This window comes from Sander vitreus, chromosome 4, assembly GCF_031162955.1.
Source record: "Sander vitreus isolate 19-12246 chromosome 4, sanVit1, whole genome shotgun sequence".
Taxonomy (NCBI): domain Eukaryota; kingdom Metazoa; phylum Chordata; class Actinopteri; order Perciformes; family Percidae; genus Sander; species Sander vitreus.
In genome coordinates this window covers 33,927,373-33,945,207 of record NC_135858.1, presented here as the reverse complement: position 1 = coordinate 33,945,207, position 17,835 = coordinate 33,927,373, and the positions used below count along the sequence as shown (strand labels likewise).

Below are 17,835 nucleotides of genomic sequence, written 5' to 3'. Positions count from 1 at the left end.
GGTTTTCTTACTCTGCAGTTAACTTATTTTAACCAACAGCACTTGGTTTGGGAATAAAGAACAGATTTTATTTTCAGAGCTTTACTAACTGAGCAGCTTTGGATGAGAGAACTTTAAATAATGAAAAAATGTTCTGTATTTTTACTGTAGTTAAACAAACTTTCTGTTTTTAATTAGGGGACAAAGCATGGGTAATGAGCTGCCAGAAGTTCTATTTCTTTTTTTTCAAGTTACAAGTCAGATATCTAAAATAACATCAGCTTTGGGACGGTTCAGAGCCGGTTCTGGGTCGGTTACTTTGTGTTGGCGCATGCGCAGTCTCAGTCACAAAGCTCAGCCAATCCTGTACGAGCAACAGCACAGTCTTATTTGCATCATGCGAATATAAAGAAGGCGTCCGGAACGCTATTTCGTTATCTGTTTCAGGAGCTCCAATCCGAAATAAAGATGCCGACAGAAGCCACAGTGAAAGCGCCCAAGAAGGGTTCAAAGAAAGCCGTGACTAAGACTGCAGCCAAGGGCGGCAAGAAGAGGAGAAAGACCAGAAAGGAAAGCTACGCCATCTACGTGTACAAGGTGCTGAAGCAGGTCCACCCAGACACCGGCATCTCTTCAAAGGCCATGGGCATCATGAACTCATTTGTGAGCGATATCTTCGAGCGCATCGCCGGTGAGGCCTCCCGTCTGGCTCACTACAACAAGCGCTCCACCATCACTTCCAGGGAGATCCAGACCGCCGTGAGGCTGCTGCTTCCCGGGGAGCTGGCCAAGCACGCCGTGTCTGAGGGCACCAAGGCCGTCACCAAGTACACCAGCTCCAAGTAAACCATCCCACTGCAGCAATCCACTGAACTAAACCAACGGCTCTTTTAAGAGCCACACACTTTATCTTGGAGAGCAAGTTTCATTCAGTCATGTGTTCATCGTTTTACATTACATTTCTCTGATCTTTGTTTGTTATCTTAGACTTGCACGATTTAGAATTTTTACATAGTTACTTTCCTAATTGTCTTCCACATATACATTAGTATCTTTTTACTTGTTTGTACCTGCCTTGTTTTACTGGGTCAGAATAATATAATTTCAGTTGTCTGGCACATATTGCAGAATTGACATTAAAGTTGACCTGTCAAAGAATCCTGTAGTAATCTTAAAATGTACTACATAAATGGGTTTTTATAATGTGCAATGCTATTTGGTCTGTATCAGTGCTTTGTGTGTTAGCCTTACGTTGTTCTATTACTGGTAGACTTTACATTTATGCTACTATAATGTAATCTACAGCTGTGAACAGGTACACCTGCTCAAAGTAAACCTGCTGTCAGACCAACAGCACAGCTCTTTTGAAGTGCTCATATTATGCTTTTTGGTTTATTTTTTTACACCTTAAGAGCCACTCTTCTAAGAGCATAGTTTCATTCAATCATGCCATTTTTTTAATTACCCATGAATGTTGTCACCTGTTTTTTGATATAGTGAAAGTTCCTTAATATCTCCATAATCATGGGCATGATTAATGTCTTTGCTATTGCTCTGTTTCACAGTTCTATTACACCATAGACTTGACTATTATTCTACAGCAAAGTACACAAATGGTCCCGCAGCTGTAATCTACTAAACCAACGGCTCTTTTAAGAGCCACACACTTCTTCTTAAAGAGCAAAGTTTCATTAAAGTATGTGTTTGGATACAAAGTATCCAAGAATGTTTTCACTTTTTACATTAGTTTTTTATTCTATACTTTGTTTTTGCCTAATATGTGTGCTATATATTGTGTATCTTATCTTTCTTAACTGTATATAATACTATTTTTATTTTTAATAAATGTTGTACCTGTCCTTATTACACCGTGGGTTGGAGGGAAACATGTTTCCTCTACATATGTACCACTTACAGTTGGGTTTTTATAACTATAATCTGCAATGTTACATGGTCTTTATCATTGCTTCAGTGCTTTGTGTCTTTGTTCTATTACTTGTAGACTTTACATTTAGGCAACTATAGTGTTTTTAATCTACAGCTGTGAACAGGTACACCAGCTCGAAGTAAACCTGCTGTCAGACCAACAACACGGTCATTTTAAGAGCCACAGCCTTTACAAAGAATTGGGGCATTTCAATTCATGGGGGTGCTTTAAAAAGAATTTGTGCATAACTCTGCCGTTTAATGTAAAATGAGCCCAGATTAAAATGCACACTAATCGCCACCTTCTGCCAACAAACATTCCCTCCATAATTATTTGCTTAGGGTTTATTTAGTTCCTGAAACTCTGCCTTCATGTAGAGTAAATGTAAATGGTTTGCATTTTAGTCTTTACTACTTCTTCTCATCGTCTGGAGAAAGTAAGTCATCATTTTGAGATATAAAGTAATCATCTTGAGAAAGTTCCTTATTATAAATACGTGCAAGATCTTGTTTTCATCACATTGGCAGAAATGGGTTTCCTTTCTTTTTAAGTTTAAGCAAAACAAGTTTATACATAGCCTACAGAAGGCTACATGCAATATTAAAAAATAACATGTTCAAACCAGAAATGGGTTTCCATAGCATAGGCCTACGATCTGAAATCTGAAGCTTTCATGTTATTTGTCATATTTAACTATTTTTGCAATCCCACATTTCTTTGCATTTCTATTTAAACTGACAAATTGACTAGGCCTATTATGAACAACAGGGACCAGATCATATTACAAAAAGATTTCGAGGCAAACTATAGCTGGTTGCAGTGATATCATGTAGTCAGGTTTGTGGACAGCAGAATTTAGAAATATGAACCTGTGTTTGGAGGCCCATCATGTCAAATCCATCATGTTAAAGATCAATGCCAGCCGAGAAACATGTGTCAGGTAACCGCCTAGCTTCACACCCAGCACCCGGTGTGTTTACCACTACTGAAAACTTCCCCAATTTAAACTAAATAAAACACAATAATGCAGTGATTTCACTTTAATTCCATCCTCACATGTCTCTGCTTACTGGAACACCACTGTCACATTTAATACACATTACTTTTAGGTATTTTTAAAGACAAAATGTGAGGAAAACTCGCTGCGAATAGTCCAAAGTGACTGTGTATCCGAAAGGTTTGAACCCTCCTGTAATCAAATTAACGAGTCCTCGTCGCCAAACATGAGCTCAGTGTGAAGGGGAGAAGGTTTTCTCACCGCTACAATAATTATTTAGTTTTAAAACGTTTCTCTTCTATGAATTTTATCCCTAAATTGTGGAAGAGAAAACACAAAGTTTCGCCTCATTTTCAGCAGGGCAGCGGAGCGGCTGTGGGTTGACTCTCCACGGTTCTCATGAGCTTTATAAGTCCCGCCTCCTGCCAGAGTTGGAGCACAGCAGACTGTTAACACGAAAGACATGGCAGAAGAAGCTCCAGCAGCTCCAGCAGTTCCCGCGGCGAAAGCCCCGGCCAAAGCTCCCAAGAAGAAGGCAGCTCCCCGGGCAAAGAGTGACGGGCCCTCCCTCCCGAAGCTCATCCTCGACGCCGTGACTGAGTCCAAGGACCGTAAAGGCACTTCGCTTCCGGCTATCAAAAAGACGTTGGCCACCAAAGGCATCGACCTGGAAAAGGCCAACAAACGCATCAACACCGCGGTGAAGAAGCTGGTGACCGACGGAAAGCTGGTCCAGAATAAAGGGATTGGGGCTTCCGGGTCCTTCAAGCTCCCCAAGGCTCAGCCTAAAGCCGCCAAAACGGCCAAGAAAACTCCCGTTAAAGTGAAGAAACCCGCTGCCAAGTCCCCGCAGAAGAAAACCGCAGCTAAGAAAACAGCAGTGAAGAAGACGGCAGCCAAGAAAACCGCCGTTAAGAAACCAGCAGCCAAGAAACCAGCAGCTAAGAAGTCTCCTGTGAAGAAAGCTGCCAAAAAGCCAGCAGTCAAATCTACTCCCAAGAAGGCTGCCCCTAAAAAGGTCGCAAAGAAGAAGACCCCTGTGAAGAAAGCTCCGGCAAAGAAAGCTGCAGCGAAGAAGTCCAAGAAGTAAAGTGGCTCTTTAATCTGCACTCAGTGCACCAAAAGGCTCTTTTAAGAGCCCCCACACATTCACCAAAGAGCTGTTTTCACCAAAGAGCTGTTGGTTTCCATTGTTTTAATTTATTCAATCAAAACATTTCTACATGTAATATGCTGGTGAGGAGTAATTTGTTTGCTATTAAATTAATGTGCTACATTTTCAAAGAACAAAAGCAATCTGAATGTAATTTCCAACACTAGTCCTTAAGTGCTTTGTCCTCTGAGCACCACAGGATGGCGCTAACACACAAGAAGTGACTAAAAACTACCTCTTCTGAATTTAGCCACAGAATCAAAGAATAGATGTTTTCCTAAAACCTTATGTCATTTATATAAATATTTACTTAATATATTTATATGAAAATGAAATGTGCGGATAATGAAGAGTTTACATTTTAATGCATAGGTCTATATCAAAAGAATCATGTGATGATCAACACTATTGTTTTCAACTTCATACTCAGTGTATTTTTTTTCTGATTGTAAATGAACCGTTTTCAACGTCCACCTAGAAAACTATAATCATCCCAGTTTACACGTGAAAAATGTAATAAAATTATATTGTTAAGGATTACTTGACAATGTAATGTCTTATAAATTCTACAGATTTCTCTAAATCTAAACCTGAAAAGTGACTTGTAATGCTTAGTAAAAGGTGCGAGAAATAATTTTTCTTCAAGAAATCAGAATCAAGTGTTCAATTCAATCACGACAAATAGCAGGAAAAATAAACCACAGATGAAAGCAATAAAGTAAAAATATTGACATAACCTAAGCTTTACTGTTTCAACCCTTATATTTCTAACATTGATGCGACAGCAGCCGTTATCGAGCTGCTGTGTGAGTTTTACTTTGTCCAATAGTTACTCAGCTACAGCCCGCGTGTCTCCCGGTCTGGACCAATCAGCGCTGTCCTGGCTCCGGCAGTTCCTTTATAAAGCCGCTGTTTACTCGAAGCATTATTCATTCTTGAGCTGTGACCACAGAGAAGACTGAGAAACAAAAATGGCAAGAACCAAGCAGACCGCTCGTAAATCTACCGGAGGTAAAGCCCCCAGGAAGCAGCTGGCCACCAAGGCTGCCCGTAAGAGCGCCCCGGCCACCGGCGGCGTGAAGAAGCCTCACCGTTACAGGCCCGGTACCGTGGCTCTGAGAGAGATCCGTCGCTACCAGAAATCCACGGAGCTGCTGATCCGCAAACTGCCCTTCCAGCGTCTGGTCAGAGAAATCGCTCAGGACTTCAAGACCGACCTGCGCTTCCAGAGCTCCGCCGTCATGGCTCTGCAGGAGGCCAGCGAGGCTTACCTGGTCGGCCTGTTCGAGGACACCAATCTGTGCGCCATCCACGCCAAGAGGGTCACCATCATGCCCAAAGACATCCAGCTGGCCCGCCGCATCCGCGGAGAGAGGGCTTAAACTCACCACAGACCAGACTACAGTCACACAACGGCTCTTTTAAGAGCCACACACAAACACTAACCGAGCAACAGTCCTGAAACGACAGTGATATACATCATATTGTTTATGAGACTTGTATGGTTGTTATTGTCTCCTATGTAGCCTACTGCAAACACTAACAATAACTTGATTTATTGTTACACCATATAGATGTGTATTGCTTATCCGCTGAGGCTTCATGAAGACCACTAAATAGATCTAAATGTATTAATATCAAGATGTGCCCACCGGTTATACAAGTGGAAACGCTACCGAGAGGCTCTAATCTAGAAGACTTTCTATATACAACGGCAGAAAACAGATTAGCCAAATGAAGTACTACTCGGGCATATGCAGTGGGCTATACGTTTGCATTAGTTTTGTGACAAGGTTTGCTATAAGTGCCTGTGCAAAAGCATCCCGTTGGATTTCATGCATTAGTTACCCGCTTAAATGTTGCAAATCAATGTGCTCTATGCGTAGGCTACAAATGGATGATTAATAAAACATTTTGTAGATCTGTAGTTAATTGTATTTAAAGTAATCCACAACAGGCGGAATATGGAATGTTCAGTAATGGGCTCCTGGTATGAGGCTTTTTTCCTCAAAGTGGGATATTTATACAGTAACTTGTACATAATTAAGACATTTGTCAAGTGTCACCTACAAATTGATGTTGCAATAAAGACTCACTTGGCGCACACGAAAAACAGTGTATTGTGTTTATGATAAGCCTAAATAAGGATTAGTCTTTAGTTGGATGTGTGTGGCTCTTAAAAGAGCCGTTGTTGGTTTAGCTGAAGCCGGTTCCGGGTATTTACTTCTTGGCGGGCTTCTCGGTCTTCTTGGGCAGCAGGACGGCCTGGATGTTGGGCAGCACTCCCCCCTGAGCGATGGTCACTCCGCCCAGCAGCTTGTTGAGCTCCTCATCGTTGCGGACAGCCAGCTGCAGGTGACGGGGGATGATACGGGTCTTCTTGTTGTCGCGGGCAGCGTTTCCAGCCAGCTCCAGGATCTCGGCGGTGAGATACTCCAGCACAGCCGCCAGATAGACGGGGGCGCCGGCTCCCACACGCTGAGCGTAGTTTCCTTTGCGGAGCAGTCTGTGAACACGGCCGACTGGGAACTGGAGCCCAGCACGAGAGGAGCGGGTCTTAGCCTTCGCTCTGGCTTTTCCTCCGGTTTTACCCCTTCCAGACATTTTGTGTGTGTCTTGTATCTTCGAGTATGAGAAACAATACAACGACGTTTCCTAAACCGGCCTTATATCTACCTAGCTGCTTCGTGATTGGCCCGAGTGAGCGTAAGCACGACCGTACAATCAGAGAAGAGATCAGTCAAGTTGCTCTATTCACAACAAGACGCCATTTAAACTGCACAGCGTTTCAAAATAAAGCGTGACAGATTAAACCGGATGTTCACTAATTATCCCACCATATTGTTATTTAAGTTATATAAGTTTGTTTTTTGTTAAAGCACAAGTTAGACACAATTATGTAAACCCAAACACACATACAAATAGAAACGTTACATTTCCATTTGACCTAGCCTGACCTCCTGTATTTCGCCACAGAGTGCTTGTTTCGGTCAGACTTTCAGCGGTTAATGGAATAAACAAATACAAGACCAAAAAAACAATGTGTTAAAGTCCAAAGAAACAAGTCTCAATGTAAAACTTGCAACTAACAGAACACATACATAATAATTTAGTTTTAGTGCTGACATTTGATTTGTTATATTTTATCTCTGTATTTTGTATTTTCCCTATAATTTCTTCCAAAGGTATTAGTCTAGGGGTTAGCCTTATAAATTGCACTGTATGTACATTGCACATCTGAGTATAAACCAGTGGCGATTTTAGACCCACGATCCACATTTAATCTCAGGCCCCGTAAAAATTATAATAAAAAACAATAAAAATTATTTTTTTTAAATCACTTGCGTGTGACAGTTTGCGTGTGACAGAGGGCAAACAATTACAGGTTCAAAGAAAAAGGTTTAATATCCTGTGTCGCTGTCGTCAATGCTATGCACCTGTAACCCAGTCAAGGTCTCATCATTTCATTTGATTCTGGTAGTCCATAAAGGAGCATTCGTCATTTTTCATGTTCAATATTTTGCATTTATGCTCTGTTAAAATAATAAATACATATATTCATTGTTATCCGGTGAAATTACTGATTGGGGGGGTTAACCTTTTTGCAAGGCACTGTATGCGTGTCAGATTCTCATTAGGGGCTTAGCCTAGAATCGCCCATGGTTTAAACCCTAGAGGTTGCTGTCATCTAAGCAAATTTAACACTTCATTTTATTCTTAAGTGTCAGTGTCTTGCTCAGGGACACTTTGACATGTCGCGGGATGAGCCTGGGATTGTCATTTACCCTCAGAACCCCGGAGTTGCTCATCGGTTAGTTAGTCATTGTGGGACTTCAGTGAATCCCAACCGACCGTTTAAAACACCAGAGTCACACAATAGCACTAGTTAACTGATGGCGGCAGCAACGCCCTCATTCTGCAAGGCAAAACGCTTTATTTTTTGAAGGACTCCTTTGCTCACTGACACTCTTTACCCTCAACACGTTACATTAACACACATTGCACGTTCACGCAACAACTTGTTTGTTGTTAACCATTAGGCCTATATTTAGCACATTTGTTTAAGTTATTGTTTCTTCAGGAAGTATTTCTCTAGAGATATTGTGTGTGGCTCTTAAAAGAGCCGTTGTGTTGTTCCAGTTTCTCCAGATCAGGTTTAACCTCCGAAGCCGTACAGAGTGCGGCCCTGCCTCTTCAGAGCGTATACCACATCCATGGCGGTCACAGTCTTCCTCTTGGCGTGCTCGGTGTAGGTAACAGCATCACGGATCACGTTCTCCAGGAACACCTTCAGCACACCGCGGGTCTCCTCGTAGATCAGACCGGAGATACGCTTCACTCCGCCGCGGCGAGCCAGACGACGAATGGCGGGTTTGGTGATGCCCTGGATGTTATCACGGAGAACTTTACGGTGACGCTTAGCGCCTCCTTTACCGAGTCCTTTACCTCCCTTTCCTCTTCCAGACATCTTGAGCTCAGTCGATGTTGGATCGTTAGAAACGCATGAGCTCAACTTCAGCAGACCGGCTGTATTTATATCTTATCTGCGGACGTAAGAGAGGACAGATGAGCTTCTGTGGGCGGAGCCAAACTCAGCAGCCATTTCAAAACTGAACCTTTTTTAAATTTCGTTTTGATTGCTATTCATTTATGTAGGACTATATTTTAATCCTTCGTGTCTACCTGACCTTTGGATAAGATTTTATTTAATATTTACAAATATGTTTCTGAATGAAACGTGTTCTTTCTGTCAGGGCATCTTCCTCTGTAAATAACTCTTTAAAGTCCTGTTAATATTTAGACTTGTTTGGGTTTTTTTCTAAAATCAAGATTTATTTTTCTTGACTATAGTTCACAGCGACTTGCCATCTTCAGTCTAGTTTCAGGATCACCATTGGAATCCAATCAGTTTATAAGGTGTATTTTCTTGATATTGTCCAGTTCACACAGAGGTTCATGATGGCTGTAATGTGTTAAGTTGGTGAACACCAGATGGCAGCAGGAGATAACATGATGGTGAGCTGCGAGGGATTCATTTCCTAATGGAACAAATCACAGTTTGTGACAAAGAAGTACATTTCCCAAAATACAAACGATTGACTGCAAGTCTTCGGCCAGTAGTCAGCGGATGGTCGGAGAAAGATAAAGGAGGACAGTCAGAGCCAGAGATGATCTTTTCTTTTACCCAAACCCTACCTCCACCCCCATTAACCAGGTTTACCTTCAGGCCATATGATGACACCAGCTCCATTCACTGAAAGCTCCTGCACACCCCCAACAAACACACAGGTATTCCAGTTATTTGGTCTAAAGTCAGGCAGAGCTATGCTGCGATGTATGTGAAGTCACCACGTGAACTACAAATAATGATGAAGATATCATTTGTTCGACTCTGACACAGATGCAAGAGAGCCAATATAAGAGTCAGGGAAATGTTCAAATAGCCAGCCAGGAGTCTTGTGATGAAGTTTACTCAGCCAAAGACAGTAACACTGCCAATGTTGTGCAGGGACTAAAGGGCAAAAAGATAGGGACATGCTGTTAAAAGCTCAGAATAAAGCACTATAGTCTACCCCTAAACATCACACCCAGTGGAAAGAGACCTTAAAACAATTGACAAACTGTCCAAAATGAATGTTCCTGCAACTCCCCAAAATACATTGTCAGAAGATGATATATATATATATATATATATATATAATTTGTTTTACTGCTAATTTGTTATATATTATATATATAGCCCTGCACAATGTTTGAAGACTGAGTGTAATATAGAGGCTTAAGGAGGGACATATTTATATGACATGTCAGTTAGCAAGGTAGATGGCGCACAATCATTTGAATAATGTGAATGTTCAATAATATTGTCTTTGTTTTAGTTTTCTTTAGTTTTGTCTTTTGTAAATGTATTTGTATGGAGATAAGAATATGTGTTGTATTTGAGGCAAAGTATTTACAACACATTAATTGACTTCCCTTGAAGATCACTTTGACATTTCAAACCCAATTTCAGTTATCTTGTTTCTATCTTATTTTTTAATTTAAAAACATGTCAGCAAGTAGCATACCTTATCCAGCTTGGTTGGTTAGTGCTCCGGCTGTCGTAATAAAACATTGTTGGCTGACCATAACGACAGTCGTTATGGTCGTTGGAGACTTGAAGCCAAGTCTGAACCACCATCGTTACACATCACACCAAATGGGAGTGTTTGATTAGTTTCATATCCCACGCCCAAGTCTGTATCCTTTTGTCCGTGCTGATGGGCCATTTCTCATCAACATCAGTCTCCACTCAGACTCAGACTTTGCCAACGTTTCCATCTCTATAGACATCTTTGGATAGGTATAGCCCCCACAAAGACAGCTAGATAGCTTATCTGACAGCTGGAACCGACAAACTGGTAAACTCTAAGCAGTCAGGATTCAGATAATCCCATTCCACTGAAAGCTGCCTTTATATTTAACAGGCCACATCAGAAAGGATGTTGATGCAGGTAAATTCTGTAGAATGATTTTATTGGACCTCTAAAAGGCCTTTGATATTGTGGATCATAGTATCCTGCTGTTAAACTCATGCTATAATATTTAGATTCAAGAGTTTAATGGACAAAAATACATTTTTATACACAGCTGCAGTTGAATGGAATAAACTTCCAGTATTTCTAAAACTCAGAAGCAGAGAGACATTTTAAGCGTTTATATTGCTTTTTTCGTCTGCTATTTCACCACTAAATTAATTTTCATTTACAAAAATGTATGGCCAATTGCACATTTGCTCCGATATGTTGTCGGACTTGGAAGCTCCAGTCTTAGGTGACAGCCATCTGGCGGTGGCCACAAAGAGCCCCAAAAAGGCGACCAAGAGCCCCAACATAGTAGTCAAAAAGGCCTCTGCAGCCAAGGAAGCCCCCGCAAAAAAGGCTACCAAGCCCAAAGTGAAGAAGGCAGCACCCAAGAAGAAGTGAGCTGCAGTTGTAGTCCGTCTGATCAACTAAAGGCTCTTCTAAGAGCCACCACATCATCCTCAAAGACCACTTTCCTTTTTATTCTTAGCCTATTCTGTCACTAATGGCACACTTAAGGATCATATCTTACTATTTCCAATAGGCTATCTATCTTACTATCTATCTTATCTACTTCATCTTAGATGAAGTAGATAAAATAAATATACAACAGAGAGCCAGCCATATATTTCCCCCTAAAGTTAAAAAGTATCATCATTGTAGCTGTTACTGTGTCAGGTAATAATGACCTTTGTTGTAGCTGTGTGATCGATGTAGGTGGAAATATAAGAGGACTGTCAACTCAGTCTTCACTTTGCAAAAAACAAGCTTTTAAATTATGTAACATTTTGTTACATAAATATACCAATTGATTCATATCCAGTGAAAAGTTAAAGTGAGCATCAACTTGTCTGTCTGGATGTTCAGGATGAACAATCTTGGTGACGGCGTGCTTGGCCAGCTCCCCGGGAAGCAGCAGCCTCACGGCGGTCTGGATCTCCCTGGAAGTGATGGTGGAGCGCTTGTTGTAGTGAGCCAGACGGGAGGCCTCACCGGCGATGCGCTCAAAGATGTTGCTCACAAACGAGTTCATGATGCCCATGGCCTTGGAGGAGATGCCGGTGTCGGGGTGGACCTGCTTCAGCACCTTGTACACGTAGATGGCGTAGCTCTCCTTCCTGGTCTTTCTCTTCTTCTTGCCGGTCTTGCTGACGCTCTTAGACACGGCCTTCTTGAGCCCTTCATGGACATTCTGAAGTATTCAAAGTGCTTCTCTTCGTCTATCATCCTCATTTGTTTCACAAGGATATTGAACTCACCATATTTATGTCTGGTGTTATTCAAAGGACAAACATTCCACCTTCGTTTTCTTCGTTTCTTTGCAAGCAGGCTCAAAAACAGCTGTTCTTCCTCATCAAGTGAATCCAATATCATCATAGTCGCTTTTGACATTAACGTCAATGCTGCTAACAGTTCCGCCATTGTTTACCTATTTCTTCTTCTTCTAGTCCGTAGAAATAGCAAAGAGCGCCCTGGCCACTGGCGGAGTGAAGAAGCCTCACCGTTACATTCCCGGTACCGTGGCTCTGAGAGAGATCCGTCGCTACCAGAAATCCACCGCCATCCACGCCAAGAGGGTCACCATCATGCCCAAAGACATCCAGCTGGACCGTCGCGATCCGTGGAGAGAGGGCTTAAACTGACCAAAGACCCTGCCTGCTACAACAACAACAACAACAACAGCATTATAGAATTTCTAGAATTCTGTTATGGCTTTTGGTTTTGGTGGTCCACCCCAAGATTTTCAGTGGCCCCCATCTGACCACCCCCAAAAAAATCCCTGGAGGTGCCACTGCATGTTTCCCTAATATCTGATAACATGTCATGGTCATCTTATGACTTATTGCAGCACAAATATTACATATTTGTACCTTAAATTAGGGCTGTGAAACGATTACATTTTCTTAATCGCGATTAATTGTTGAATTTCTATAGTTAATCGCGATTAATCGCATGTTTTATCACACGATTAAAATTCTATTATTTTGCATTTCAGAACTGTCTTTAAGTACATATTAACAATGGCAAGCCATTCTTACCAGTGTATCTTGATTGGGAATCAAATGAATGCAAAGAAAGTTACTTTATGAACTTGATTTTTAAGATTTGTATTTGTTTATTATATATTTAATCTAGTCACACATTTGAACAAACAACTTTGAATGCACCACGAGGATGTAAATTACCAGTTTCATTGAACGCACTGTCTGTGTTTTTTCCCGACAACAGCAGCTGCAGACTGTTACATACCGGTGTTGAATCCTCTACAGTGAAATACAGTCAAACTTTACACCGTTTAGCGTTAGCTGTCAGCATTTTAACCGTGTTTAATCCAGCTACTAGCTAGCAGTAGGCTAACGTTAGCTGCTGTCGTGTATAGTGCTGATCAACACTAGATCACTCACGAATAAGACTTTTATATTGAATGCACTTCTTTACGACAAATGCGCTGGACTTTCTGTTGTTGACGGAAACCTGGCTGAAACCAGGTGATGACAGCGCCTTCTCGGAGCTCCTCCCCCCCCAGCTGTTCTTTCCTCAACTCGCCCAGAGTGTCAGGTCGAGGTGGTGGGCTGGCCACTCTCTTCAAAGATGAGTACAGATGCAGATTATTACCTGCATCCTGTTATAATAGTTTCGAGCTTCAGCTGTTTGTGGCTGATCTGGATTCTCCTGTGTTGTGTGCAGTTATTTATCGCCCACCAAAACTCAACAAGGATTTTATGAGCGAGTTTTCAGAGTTTTTAGCTGATGTTGTTCCTAAATATGACAAGCTCCTGGTTTGTGGGGACTTAAATATCCATGTGTGTTGCCCCTCTAACCCACTTGCTCATGATTTTAAAACTCTTTTGAACTCATTTGGCCTTAATCAATGTGTGGAAGGGCCGACACATCATCTTGGCCACACCCTGGATCTCATCATCTCATATGGGCTTTCAGTTTCACTCAGTGAAATAACAGAAACTGGTATTTCAGATCACTTCCCCCATCAGGTTTGAGATCAGTGTTCCGCCACCTGCTAGTAGGCCTATATCCTCAGCTTCTAGGCGCCGCTGCATCACCTCCTCTACAGCTGGAGAGTTTGCTTCTGCGTTTGTGGGCTCACAGTTTTATGCAAAGAATGGTCTGGTATCTCCCTCTTCCCCAGATAACATTCTCTCTGTGTTCCACTCCACATGCACTGACATTTTAGACTCTATTGCCCCTGTTCGGACTAAAACTATTAAACCTAAGGCGGACCCTTGGCTAAATGACACCACAAGGGCCCTTAGGCAACACTGCAGAAAAAGCTGAACGAAGGTGGAAGAAGGACAATTTGCATGTATCTCTGGGTTTATTAAGGGACAGTCTAGCAGCATACCAGAAGGCTGTGAAGGTGGCGAAGATGCAGCATCTCTCATCTGTCATAGCTAGCAGTTGCCATGAACCTAGAGTGTTATTCAATGTGATAAACTCTGTTGTGAATCCATGCACCTCTGCTCCGACAGATGTTTCAAACAGTACATGTGAGAATTTTCTCTGTTATTTTATTGACAAAGTTGCATCTGTCAGGCAAAACGCCAGTGCTAATTTCAATGTGTTTGTACCTGCTGCTCCTGTGCACTCTGCTGTGTTTGGGGGAATTTAAGCCAGTTTCTCTGACATTGCTAACTGAGGTAGTGCAACACATGAAACCGACCAACTGTCCTTTAGACATTGTTCCTGCCAGGATAGTGAAGGAGGCTTTTAATAGCACCATTGGGTCAAGTCTTCTTACTTTTTTTAATTCCTGTCTTAGTTTAGGTTCTGTCCCAGCTGCTTTTAAACATGCTGTGGTCAGGCCCCTACTTAAGAAGCCTCAGCTTGACCCCACAGTATTGTCAAATTTTAGACCAGTTTCACATCTGCCTTTTCTGTCAAAGGTTTTGGAAAAAGTTGTTTTTATACAGTTACAAGCCTTTTTGCAACTGAACTGTGTGTTTGAAAAATTTCAATCTGGTTTTAGATCACGTCATAGCACTGAGTCTGCACTGCTTAGAGTGCACAATGATATTGCCTTGACTGTGGATGCCGGGAATCCGGCTGTTTTAGTGCTGTTGGACCTCACAGCGGCGTTTGATACAGTGGATCATGCAGTCCTCCTCTCTCGCCTTGATCAGTGTGTAGGCATCCGAGGCTCAGTACTTACATGGTTTAGATCCTATTTGACAAATAGAAGCTTCTCTGTCATGATTGGTGACTTATCCTCGTCAACTGCTCCTCTCTCCTGTGGGGTACCCCAGGGTTCTATTCTTGGCCCCCATCCTGTTTTCTTTATATATATGTTGTCTTTTCATTGTTATGCAGATGATTTACAAATTTATTTGCCTATGAAACCGAATGACAGTGTCGCACTAGACTCCCTGCTTAGCTGTATTAATGATATTAAGTTGTGGCTTTCACAAAACTTTATTCATTTGAATGAAGCTAAAACTGAGTGTATCGTCTTTAGTACTTCAGGTATGCCTAACAGTCCAGCTGTAAGTTTGGGAGCCCTGGCTTCATACCTTAAGCCAGCTGTCAAAAAATCTGGGGGTTACTTTTGATTGCAACATGAAATTTGATAAGCAAATCAGCAATGTTGTTAGAATGAGCTTTTTCCAGCTTCGTCTCCTGGCTAAAGTTAAACCCTTCCTTAACAGGCATCATCTAGAAAAGGCTATTCATGCTTTCATAAGTTCAAGGTTGGATTATTGTAATGCTCTCTATGTTGGTCTGACCCAGACCTCCATCTCACAACTTCAACTTGTACAAAATGCTGCTGCTTGCTTTTTAAGAAATACATCTAGACGCGCACACATCACTCCCATTCTCTACACCCTACATTGGCTCCCTGTGCGTTATAGAATCGATTTTAAGATTTTTATTGTTTGTTTTCAAGGCCTTAAATGGCCTGGCCCCGGAGTATCTGTCCGAGATCTTAACCCTGCGTGAGCACAACCGGTCCTTGCGGTCCTAAAATCAGCTGGTTTTAGAAGTCCCAAGGTCAAAGTACAAACGGTGGGGGTGATCAGACTTTTGCAGACTTATCTGTTTAGAAAGGCTTTTAATACATAGTAGTGGTGTGACAATTTCCCTCTCCTATTTATATGTAACCTTTTCTGATTGTATTGTTTCTATGTGTCATTCTTTTTATTGTATGATATGTTATATGATGTGTGTTTTAGTCTTGGTTTCTGATGTGAAGCACTTTGGATACCTTTTGGTTACTGTAAAGTGCTATATAAATAAATGTTGATTGATTGATTGATAGTGTTAACTAGCGTCACGTGCAGCGATGCCTGTAACGTCTGTTTCAGAGCATCAGAGAGAAGCGCAGACATATCAGTGGCACCAGAATGAGGCCCCGAAACCGCGCTGCTATTCCTGCAGCAGCAGGATGTGGTACGAGGAAGTACGGCAGAATAGTAGCCTGTTAGGCACGACACAAAGCAGAGTGAAGTGAAAATAAATTAATACGATTAATAAAAATTAACGCATTATGCTCGGCCCTTAATCGCATTGCTGACAGCCCTACTTTAAATATTTCCAATTAAGCTTTTTTCATTTTCCTTTCTGAGTTTCAAATTTGATGCTCCCTTTTTTTAATCTACATTGCCATTTAAATTTCACCTTTATAATTTAAGCTTTCAGTTTGAGCATTTCCAATCTTGCTTTTTCAAATTCACATTTTTCGTTATCACTTTTACATTTACAAATTATCATTATACATTTTAAATTTGCTTTTTAAATTTCTTTTTTCTTGTTAAGTTTAATCAGGGCCTGCTTATTCCTGGTAGGTTAGTAAAATAATCTTCTTTTTAATTTCCTCTCTTTAAATTTTCTATCTGACTTTTAATGTAATTATGACCAAAAATGTCCTTCATATCTAGACCAAATGGGCATAAACCATTGTTTCCCAATCCCATAGCTCGTGGTAAGTCTACCTTGGATGGTTTAGACAGTATGGTTAATAATCAAAATCCTTATGCAGAATAGGAATGGAATTTTACCTTCCGAACCACACTGTTGAGCTCTATTAAATATTGATCAAAATAATGTTATCCAAGTAGTTGATGGGTTTCCTGTTGGGCTTGATGCCTTGATTTAGCCTATTGCTTTTAAAAAGCTAAGAAAAAACATTAGCTAGCTTGATTGAACCGAATGTTTTATCCCATGTGGCAGAAAATGACATCCGGTCAGAGCTGGATTAATGGAAAGATTACACTCCAAACACTTCCCCTCCAAATGGATACTTTGTCATTTGGTGAATAAACAACATTACTTTTAATTGCCACTTGATTATTATGCTAATTTATTTATTTAGGCATTTTAATGCATCTAATTTAGGCTTATTTGAAGTGCCTGAGATAAACTGTGTAGAGCCCCTCTTTGTTGTTTTCTTTCTTTCTTTTTTCATTTTTCTGCTTTGCTGCATCCCCAAGCATCCCAGAAAAGTGGTAGTAGCCTACATACGGCACAGGAAACACATTTTTCCACGATTTAAGTTTTTCCTTTACTGTACTTTTTATTAAAATAATATGAAGATATATACACTTAAAAAATCATACAAGTTTAGATTGAAATTTACATTTAAATTTTTATTTTTTTTAAACTTTCCAAAAAAATATACTTTGACTTTTCCTTTACTGGGTCCCCTAGTTGCAAATGGGCCCTAGGTAAGTGCCTAGAATGCCTTTGCCTAGATCCAGGCCTACGTCCGGTCAATTAGCTAACCAGAGCAGAAAGTTACCACACTCACCTGTTCTTTATGGCAATTAAAAGCCTTAGAACCCTTTTTTAAATGAGTGCAGTGTTTCTCAAATGGGGGTACGTGTACCCTAGGGGTACATTGGAGTACTACAGGGGAAAGTGAGATTATTTTTTTCAATTTCAAACTTTCAATAAATTCCAAACTTTTCAAATCATAAGGAGAGTTATCTCAAGACACTGTAGACAGGGTACAAGCAGCCAAAATGGGTTTCCTCAGGAGAGTGGCTAGCATCTCCCTTAGAGATAGGGGTGAGAAGCTCGGTTATCCGTGAGGAGCTCGGATGAGCCGCTGCTCCTTTGCTTCGAAAGGAGCTAGTTGAAGTGGTTCGGGCATCTGGTAAGGATGCTCCCCTGGGCGCTCCCTAGGGAGGGGAAGACCCAGGGACTAGGTGGAGGGATTATATCTCCAACCCTGGCCTGGGAACGCCTCGGGATCCCCCAGTCG

The 17,835-nt window shown here is 41.3% G+C and overlaps 5 protein-coding genes and 1 pseudogene across 5 annotated transcripts; 3 read left to right on the top strand and 3 right to left on the bottom strand.

The window, feature by feature from the left end:
• The first annotated feature begins 430 nt into the window (after positions 1 to 430).
• LOC144517347 (histone H2B 1/2-like) lies at positions 431 to 1,299 on the top strand. Its single transcript, XM_078249428.1, has one exon. It carries the CDS (start codon positions 448 to 450, stop codon positions 823 to 825), a length of 378 nt encoding a protein of 125 aa, XP_078105554.1. The 5' UTR covers positions 431 to 447; the 3' UTR covers positions 826 to 1,299.
• A 2,067-nt stretch (positions 1,300 to 3,366) lies between these two features.
• LOC144517339 (histone H1 pseudogene) lies at positions 3,367 to 4,065 on the top strand (annotated as a pseudogene).
• A 22-nt stretch (positions 4,066 to 4,087) lies between these two features.
• On the top strand, positions 4,088 to 6,138 carry LOC144517341 (histone H3). Its single transcript, XM_078249422.1, has one exon. The coding sequence runs from the start codon at positions 5,028 to 5,030 to the stop codon at positions 5,436 to 5,438; it is 411 nt and encodes a 136-aa protein (XP_078105548.1). The 5' UTR covers positions 4,088 to 5,027; the 3' UTR covers positions 5,439 to 6,138.
• A 13-nt stretch (positions 6,139 to 6,151) lies between these two features.
• LOC144517345 (histone H2A-like) lies at positions 6,152 to 6,660 on the bottom strand. The gene has a single exon (XM_078249425.1). The coding sequence runs from the start codon at positions 6,658 to 6,660 to the stop codon at positions 6,277 to 6,279; it is 384 nt and encodes a 127-aa protein (XP_078105551.1). The 3' UTR covers positions 6,152 to 6,276.
• An 821-nt stretch (positions 6,661 to 7,481) lies between these two features.
• Positions 7,482 to 8,552, bottom strand: LOC144517350 (histone H4). Its single transcript, XM_078249431.1, has one exon. It carries the CDS (start codon positions 8,522 to 8,524, stop codon positions 8,213 to 8,215), a length of 312 nt encoding a protein of 103 aa, XP_078105557.1. The 5' UTR covers positions 8,525 to 8,552; the 3' UTR covers positions 7,482 to 8,212.
• A 977-nt stretch (positions 8,553 to 9,529) lies between these two features.
• LOC144516130 (histone H2B 1/2-like) lies at positions 9,530 to 17,724 on the bottom strand. Its single transcript, XM_078247328.1, has 3 exons — positions 17,688 to 17,724; positions 11,467 to 11,801; positions 9,530 to 9,568 (listed from the first exon to the last, which is right to left on the bottom strand). Exons 1-3 carry the CDS (start codon positions 17,722 to 17,724, stop codon positions 9,530 to 9,532), a joined length of 411 nt encoding a protein of 136 aa, XP_078103454.1.
• Positions 17,725 to 17,835: the final 111 nt, after the last annotated feature.